General features: G+C 43.0%; 1 protein-coding gene across 1 annotated transcript; it reads left to right on the top strand.

Annotated features, from left to right (window-relative positions):
• The first annotated feature begins 528 nt into the window (after window positions 1–528).
• Window positions 529–2,112, top strand: LOC110012925 (uncharacterized). Its single transcript, XM_020698056.2, has 3 exons — window positions 529–696; window positions 789–1,419; window positions 1,502–2,112. Exons 1-3 carry the CDS (start codon window positions 529–531, stop codon window positions 2,110–2,112), a joined length of 1,410 nt encoding a protein of 469 aa, XP_020553715.2.
• Window positions 2,113–9,377: the final 7,265 nt, after the last annotated feature.

Raw genomic sequence — 9,377 nt, 5'->3', positions numbered from 1 at the left:
TATATTTGACAAGGTATGACTCCTTTGACCAGGTCAACAGTCAACTATTGCAGCTGCTAGGGAATTTGGTGACGTGGCAATATCTCCATGGTGCCATGTGTCACACATCCAGTCGGTATCACACAACTATATATATCCTCATTTATGATTATTCAAACACGTCTCATTTATTACTTTTATCGCCATTTTCTGGTCTCGTTTGACCTCATCACTCATTTTCGACCCCACATTTCTAACTTAGGCATCGGAGGGCCCTCGCTGGGGGCTACCCAGCTAGTCTGACGTTTGCTTTGTTATCAGGATTCACTGACGGAAGCTCGAAAGAAGGATCTTGCAACCCGATCTCGAAACCTACCATCACGACCCGATCCAAATTTTGTGCGACCTACATCATTTTGGCCCCGTCTGTGGGAAAGTGAGAACAAAAAACTAGAAATTGACGGGTCATCGAGAAGAGACCAGCATGTGGAGGAGACGCCAGGAAGAGAGGAATAGTTGATACAAGTATCGAGGGTGGAATTGCAGCGTATGATAGAGGAAGCAAGTAGGAAGGCCATAGTAGAGTGTGAGCGGAGAACGGTGACTCCAGCGAGAGAAGGAGCTAGGAGGCAGCTGTTCCAGGAAATGGAGATGAAGCATAGGCGAGAGTTCTCAAGTGTGCCTGAAAAAAGCCCTGAAAGGACCATGTCGAATGAAGTGACTAGTAAGAGAACGGTCACCAGACAGCAGGAATCTTGCGAGCAGACGTAGATAATGTTAGTAAGCAGATTGAAAAATTGGGAAAGCAGATAGAAGAGCTGAAGAAAAGAGGAGAGATCGTATCTCAAAATAGGAGCTCGTCTTTTACCAACTGGATTCTACTGGAAGTTGTTGATAGCAGTTTTCGATTCCCGGATCTTTCCAAGTACGATGGGAGTAAAGATCCTAGGGAGCATGTTGCAGCATTCGATTTGGTTATGAACTTGTATGGTCAGACCGACTCGATTAAGGCAAAGTTGTTTGTAACTACATTGAAGGGTAAAGCACAAGAATGGTTCACCAGCTTGGGGAGTGGAACTATTGACTCATACGAGCAGTTAATACACAAGTTTTCTTTCCATTTTGCAAGCAAAAGGAAGGCAAAGAGGACAGCTACTTACCTCTTTACAATCAGGCAGAGGGATGATGAGACGTTGAAAAACTTCATGGGAAGATTCGATAATGAAGTGTTAGAGGTGCAAGATTTAAGAATTGATATGATGGTGAGTATAATGATACATAGCTTGAAAAAGGGTCCGTTCGCGTACCTCTTTACAATCAGACAGATGGATGATGAGACGTTGAAAAACTTCATGGGAAGATTCAATAATGAAGTGTTAGAGGTGCAAGATTTAAGAATTGATATGATGGTGAGTATACTGATACATAGCTTGAAAAAGGGTCCGTTCGCGTCAGCCTTGGCCAAGGACCCCCAACAGGAACCGAGCAGTTGATGGAGATGGCACAAAAATACATTGAAAAGGAGGAGATGAATGCCATGAGGACAATGAATGGGCAAGGGACCTAGGTCGTTCAAGGGACAAGCGCTCGAAGGAGGGAAAACAGCGATCTGAAAAAGATCGGGAGCGAAGAGGACCGTACTTGCCAAAGTATCACAGGTACACGCCTTTAAACACGACCGGGGAAAGAGTAATGATGTTGGTAGAAAAGGAAGGACTCCTGCAAAGGCCAGGTAAGATGCGAGATACACCTGCGAAGAAAAACTCTAACAAATATTGCAGGTTTCACAAACACAAGGGCCATGACACAGAAGATTGTTACCAGTTAAAAGATGAAATTGAAAGATTAATTAGGCAGGGATACTTTAGACATTTGATCGAAAATAGAAGTGAGACAGGACATCGAAGCAGATCGCGGAGTCATGAAAGAAACCGCAAGGATGAGGCGGGGAAGAGCATAGTACGAGATAACGCGCCTACAAAAGGAATCATCCACACGATCTCAGGTGGTCCAATAGAAGGAGATTCTTCGAGGGCAAGAAAGAGATATGCAAGAGAAAATAGGTACAAATATGGAGGGCAGATGATGCACGTGGAATCGCAGGAGGACATGTTTTTGGAGATAAAGACCTGAGCTCGAGCGTACTTGATTAGAACGACCCCATGGTCATAAAGATGGATATAGACAATTACCAGGTACATAAAGTCTTGATAGATAATGGTAGTGAGGTTGATATTATTTTTACTGATGTACTCAAAAAAATGGAGTTGGGAGACATCAAGTTGAGACCAGTTCACACACCCTTGGTTGGGTTTGGAGGAAACGAAGTCATGCCTGAAGGAGTGATAGACCTACCTGTTTCACTGGGTGATGAGCCTCGAAGGAAGACGTGTTTGGTACAATTTTTGGTTGTAGACAGTCCATTTGCATACAATGTCGTACTAAGGCGACCAGGACTCAATAAATTGAAAGTAGTGGTATCAACGTAGCATTTGAAGATGAAGTTCCCTACCAAGCATGGGGTCAGGGAAGTGAAGTGCGACCAGCGAGCAGCACGACAATGTTATAACTTGGCTATTAAGCAAAGGGAAGCTGTAAAAAAGGAAAAAAGGAAGGAAGACATGAGTCAGAGTGAGGAGGTGAAGCGAGGAAAGATGGAGAGGTTAGAACAGTTGGAAGAGTATAAAGAAGTAGAGTTGATTACAGGGGATTTTCAGAAGACGGCCCGTATAGGGTCGCAAATGTCGAAGGAAATGGAGATGTTGATGATACACTTTTTAAGGAACAACAGTGACATGTCCACATTGAGTCCTTCGGATTTTAAAGGTATAAACCCTGAAATAATTGTACATAGATTGAATGTTGATTCTCAGGTTAAGCCGGTTAAGCAAAAGAAGAGGATGTTTGGAGTGAAACGCAACAAAATCATAGAGGAAGAAGTGAATAAACTATTGCAGGCTGGGTTCACTAGGGAGATCCAATATACGACTTGGCTCTCGAATGTGGTTATCGTACCAAAAGCTGCAGGAAAATGGCGTATGTGTACAGACTTTACTGATCTCAACAAAGCGTGCCCGAAGGACCCATACCCATTGCCAAGGATCGATCTCTTGGTGGATTCAACTGCAGGGTGTGCATTATTTAGCATGATGGACGCATACCAAGGTTATCACCAAATTTTTATGGCGAAGGAAGATGCAGAAAAAACAGCATTTCTGATCGAGAAGGGAGTTTACTGCTATAATGTTATGCCGTTCGGGTTGAAGAACGCTGGAGCGACCTATCAAAGGTTGGTAAATAGAATGTTTAAGGACCAGATAGGAAGCACAATGGAGGTGTATGTAGATGATATGTTGGTGAAGAGCAAGCAAGAAAGTGATCATCTGACACACCTACGAACGGCTTTCAGCATCATGCGAGCTTATAGAATGAAGTTAAACCCAGCTAATTCGGGGTTCGAGGTGACAAATTTTTGGGTTACATGGTCAGTGAGCGGGGAATAGAAGCAAATCCAGAAAAATTAAAGGAGATCATGTAGCTGGGATCGCCAAAGTCGGTAAAAGAAGTTCACCAGCTGATAGGGAAGGTCGCATCATTAAATCATTTCATCGCTAGGTCAACTGATCGAAATTTGCCCTTTTTCAAGATTTTGCGGAAGGTTAATGACTTTGAATAGAATGAAGAGTGTGAGCGAGCTCTTTAGGAGCTAAAGTTGTATTTAACAACCCCTCCCCTACTTTCCAACCTTATGGTTGGAGAGAAGTTGTATGTATATTTGGCAGTGTCCGATAATGCTGTTAGCTCAGTGCTAGTTCGAGAAGAAGGAGGAAAGCAAAGCTCTATGTACCATGTGAGCAAAATATTGTAAGGGGTGGAAAGGAAATATATCCAGATCGAGAAACTAGCATTGGCTTTGGTTACGACGGCGAGAAAGTTACGACCTTACTTTCAATCTCATCCTATTATTGTATTAACTAATCATCCAGTGAAGCAGGTTATGTCGAAACCAGATACTTCAGGCAGGATGGTTAAGTGTGCCGTCGAGCTAGGGGAATTCGATATTGAATCCCAGACTAGAAATGCTGTTAAAGTGCAAATGTTCGCTGACTTTCTGGTCGAGCAATAGGAAAAGGATGAAAGGTGGTTGCTGCATGTAGATGGGTCATCAAATTCAAAAAATTGGGGAGCTAGAATCTATTTACAAGGCCTTGATGGCGTGGAGATCGAGATCGAGATCGCCATAAGATTGAACTTTCGAGCGACAAATAACAAAGCTGAGTACTAGGCTTTCATACAGGGTCTTCAAGCATTGGATGGAGGAATAAGGCAATTGGACATGTACACGGACTCGCAATTGGTCGCGATGCAAGTACATGGAACATATGAAATGCGAGAATGGTCTATGACACAGTACTTAGCCAAGGTAAGGGAGATGATGGAAAAATTCGACAAATGTACAATTCACCAAATCCCAAGGGATAAGAACGCAAGAGCGGATGCTCTGTCAAAGTTCGGGGCTATGGTGGAAGGAATCAAGAAAAGAAAGATTACTGTGATGGTTAAGTCAATCCCAACGATAGATGAAAAGACCATTCATGTAATGGAGGCAGCCAACTCATGGAAAACGCATTACATTCGATACTTGAAAGGAGGAGAGCTTCCTAGAGACCAAATCGCAGCAAGGAGGTTGCAATTTAAGGCTAATCGATTCACAATGCTAGGAGACGAGCTGTAGAAGAGAACGCAAAGAATATTGCTCAAATGTCTGGATGGCGAGCGGTCGCAGTATGTGATGAAAGAAATACACGAGGTAAGCTGTGAAAATCATTTAGGAGGAAGATCTTTAGCCCAAACGATTTTGAGGCAGGGATATTTTTGGCCCACTATGGTGGAGGATGCCAAAGAGTTTGCTAAAAAGTGTGAGAGTTGCCAGAATTACGCAGGGTTATTGCATTCGCCCATTGGAGGTGGTGAAGGTCGCATGCTAATTCGACCAGTGGGGAATAGACATTGTTGGTCCTTTTTCCCAAGGCAGTGGCTCAGAAGAAGTTTTTGATTGTTGTTGTTGAATATTTTTCCAAATGGGTAGAATCTGAAGCTTTGGCAAAGATCTCTGAAAAAAAGGTAATAAATTTTTATTTGAAAAAATATTATATGCAGGTTTGGGATCCCACGAGTCTTAGTGTCGGACAATGAGACACAATTTCAAGGAAAGAAGATCGTGGCCTAGTGTAAGGAGCTCAAAACTTAGCAGAACTTTACAGCGATGGGAAATCCGCAGGCGAATGGACAGGTTGAGGTCACGAACCAAACCTTGGTGCAGCATCTGAAGACAAGGCTGGAAGGAGCAAAGGGATCGTGGATCGAGAAATTGCCTTGAGTGCTTTGGGCATATCTGACTACTCCACGAGCAGCGACAGGTGAAACTCCCTCTTGCTTAGTTTATGGTAGTGAAGCTGTTATACCTGCAGAGATAAGGGAAGAGACAGCTTAAGTCAACCAGTATGAACAAGAGGAAAACTCTCAAGAACGATCTTTCGACCTCACTGTGATCGAGGAAGGAAGAGATAGCGCATACGCTAAGATCTTGAGATACAAGAATATGATGACCAGAAGCTACAAGCGAAGAGTGAGACCGAGGAGCTTTCAGGTTGGTGATCTGGTTTTGAAGAAGGTCGAAGTATCAAGACATGTTGGTAAACTCGATCCGACCTGGGAGGGTCCATATAAGGTGGTGCAGATTAGAAAGAAGGGAACCTAGACCACGACCCTGGAATGTGCACAACTTGAAAAATTTTTATGCTTGAATGTTGTATGCGACCTACAAAGGTCCTACCTGAAAAAGACCCATCTTGTGTCTGTCTGAAAAAGACATTTGTCTGACAAAAATATTAAATAAATAAGGTTTGAAAAAGGTTCAACTAAGCGATCTGAAAAAGTTTGCAGGATTTATAACCTAAAAAAGGTTCAGCTAAGCGATCTGAAAAAGATTGTAGGACTTTTAACCTGAAAAAGGTTCAGCTAAGCGATCTGAAAGAGATTGCAGGATTTCTAGCCTAAAAAAGGTTCGATTTAGCGACTGAAAAAGATCGCAGGAGTTAACCTGAAAAAGGTTCAGTCAAGCGATCTGAAAAAGATTGCTGGATTTCTAACCTGAAAAAGGTTCAGTCAAGCGATCTGAAAAAGATTGCTGGATTTCTAACCTGAAAAAGGTTCAGCTAAGCGATCTAAAAAAGATTGCAGGATTTCTAACCTGAAAAAGGTTTAGCTAAGCGATCTAAAAAAGATTGCAGGACTTCTAACCTGAAAAAGGTTCAGCTAAGCGATCTGAAAAAGATTGCAGGATTTCTAGCCTGAAAAAGGTTCAGTTAAGCAATCTGGAAAAGATCACATGATTTCTAAATTGAAAAAGGATTCTGTCAAGCGATCAGAAAAAGATCATTGGATTTCTAGTCTCATACATTTTATAAAACAATCTAAATTTAAAGATCGAATAAAACAAAAACTTGGAGAAGATAAAGCGACAGTGTTTGAAAGTTGATTAACAAAAGTGGATCTTCATATCAATGATCGGTTGTTCATAAACAAAATGTTGTCTGTTCATACTTCACATATTTCAAGTTCAAAAAATAAATCAGCTACTGAAGCGATTACAAAAAGGAAGTATATATAGAGAACATTCAAGGATGGGGAGGTGATGGCAGATCATCCATTAGAGGAGCGAACTCGGGAAATTCATCATTCTGTTGGTGGACCGGTGGGAATGGCTCCATATTCTTATCTATAGATATATCCAGTTGCTCCAAATCAAAATCTTGCACGAGCCCGCCGAGCTTCTTGATCTGACCGTGACACTTCTCAAATCCTTCGAACGGGAACTCAACAGCTTGGTTCTCTATTGCCTCTTTGAAGGTTCGAGATCTAAGGAAGTCGCAAGCTCTACCAAAACGAGTTTGAACAAGTAAATTTTGCTGGTCAGAGCTCTGAAGGTAGATATCACGACCCTTGATCAACCCTTGCTCCCTCCCTTCCGCCAACCCTTGTTCTCTTCCAGATTCAAAGGCAGATATGTTATCGCTCTGAGCTGAGGACTTCACTTCTTCTAATTCCTTCTCAGCGGACTCAAGTTTCAAAGTGAGTTCCTTCACCTTAAGCACATCGGATCGCATGGACTCGATCAGGGATTGCTGCTCCAGGATTTTCTTTTCCATCTATAGCGTCTTGGCATCGGCAACGATTTTATCGTGCCTCCACATTAAGCATTGAAGGGAGAGGTTATGGGCGAAGGCAATTACCTACCAGGAGAAGGGTCGAAGTTAGTAAATCGAAGGGAGAGGTTATGGGCGAAGTCCAGGGATCGTTAGTTACCTGTGTGACGTTATGTGCCAAATGCTCTTCGATAGAAGTATGATTGGGCTAAGATGACCTGATCTCGCTCAAGACAGGCAACTTTGTAGATCTCTCATGAATCCTGGACAGCTAGCATTCGCAGAACACTGCTATTTTTAGAGATTTTCCAGTCAAGCACCCACTTATCACCTGACATCTCAACGACTCGTATAGGAAGGGATCGCTCGTCCCTTGTTCATTGCCACACTTCCTAGAAAGCTGCAAATTTCTAGCGATTCTTAGGTTCGCCAGCTCTGTCTGCAGCAAGTTTGGCTTCCAGTCTGCTTTGTCGGCCGGATTTGGAGGAGGGCTCGCTCCCACTTTTGGTCTTGCTTTTTGTGGGTCCTGGGGTCCTTGCCCGTTCCTTACCCTTGCTTCTCTTCCTCTTTAGACCTCGTTCCTCAGTGACCTCGACTATTTCAACGTCGGGAGAAGTCTCTTCAACTGGGGAAGAAGGTTGTTCGGAAGCAGGTGGGGTCGCAGAAGAAGGTACAGAAGGTTCGGCTGCCTTAGATTTATCCTTGTTGGCAGCGGCAGCGCGAGCCAAATCTCGATCTACAGAGGGAGGCAGAGTACCTTTCTTGGCTCTAGCTTTGTTTGCGATCCGAGCAAGCATGAGTTTTTATTCTGCATAATAGGAGTTAGTATATCATCTCAAAAGATAAAGAATAGAATAAGAGAAATTGAAATCACCTAGAGAGCTCTTGACAGGAATAGGGGCTGGGGAGAGACCCGCGAGCTTCAACACTTTCTCTTGCAGCAATACTTTTGGAAGATACCAAAATAAAGTGATGTAATTGATAAGGTCGCTATCGAACACCTCCCCATAAGTTTTTGGTTTGGGTTTGGACTTACGCCATCAAGACGAAAGTCCCAGGATTTGCCAGGTGGAGGTCGAAGAAAGAAAAATTTATCACGCCAAAAATCGACATTGGACTTGACGTCGTCCAAATAGCGACAGTCCTTGTGGGTGGTTAGATAAAACCAACCACTTTCACCCGAACTCTTTGAAGTAGTGTATTGTAAAGTGACCAAAACTTATCAAATGTGGGAGGCAAATTAAGATATTTCATAACAGTGATGAACAGAAGAATATGGCTTTTGGAATTAGGGGATAGCTGCATGGGACAGACATCTAGCCTAACGAGAATGTTATTCACCTCTCGGGCTAAGGGAAAACGTAATCCTGCATCTAAATGGGGGATTGACAATGTGCAACAACCCTTAGGAGGTTGATGCATCCGATCAAAAGATCGAGGGAGAATAATCTCGTAGTTTTCAGGGATAAAATACTTTCTTTTTATATGCACAATTGGCATTTTAACTGCACTTATGATCCCTAACCATGATTTTTGTTGCATCATGTCAGAATATTTTTGAAATATAGGAATTTCATCTGAATCGGCGGTTTCTTCTGGAATATGGGATCGGGAAGAAGAAGGAGCAGAGGAAGCGGGATTGCGGGACGTACTAGCGGTCTCCCTTGGGGAAGTCGCGGACAATCCCGACATTGAGCTCGAACTTGAGCCCGACGCAAACTCAGAGTCGGAATTAGAAAGGCTCCTAGACCTAGAAGACATGCTATTACGAAAGCAGAAATAAAGGAGTTTAGAAGTACCTGAAGAAAAAGGAGGGAGCTTGCAAGGGGAGATCGAAAGCGATTAGCAGGAGAGTGCGGTCAATGGAGTTCAATTGAAGGGCTATATATAGGAGAATATCTGAGGCAGCGTGCCTTTTCACATGCCATCAGATGGTAACACGTCATGAGCATTAATGGCTCAGATCCCTTCGCCTGACAATTGCCTGTTCACTTCCCTTAGTGTCATTAATGATGAGAGAAATTACCAAATTACTAAAATACCCTTATATTTTAAGGCATTTTTATGTATATATTTGACAAGGTTTGACTCCTTTGACCAGGTCAACAGTCAACTATTGCAGCTGCTAGGGCATTTGGTGACGTGGCAACATCTCCATGGTGCCACGTGCCACACATCCAGTCGGTATCA

The sequence above is a fragment of the Sesamum indicum genome, linkage group LG11 (assembly GCF_026168435.1).
Source record: "Sesamum indicum cultivar Baizhima isolate 11 linkage group LG11, ASM2616843v1, whole genome shotgun sequence".
In the NCBI taxonomy this organism is placed as follows: domain Eukaryota; kingdom Viridiplantae; phylum Streptophyta; class Magnoliopsida; order Lamiales; family Pedaliaceae; genus Sesamum; species Sesamum indicum.
This window is presented reverse-complemented; position numbering and strand designations above follow the sequence as displayed.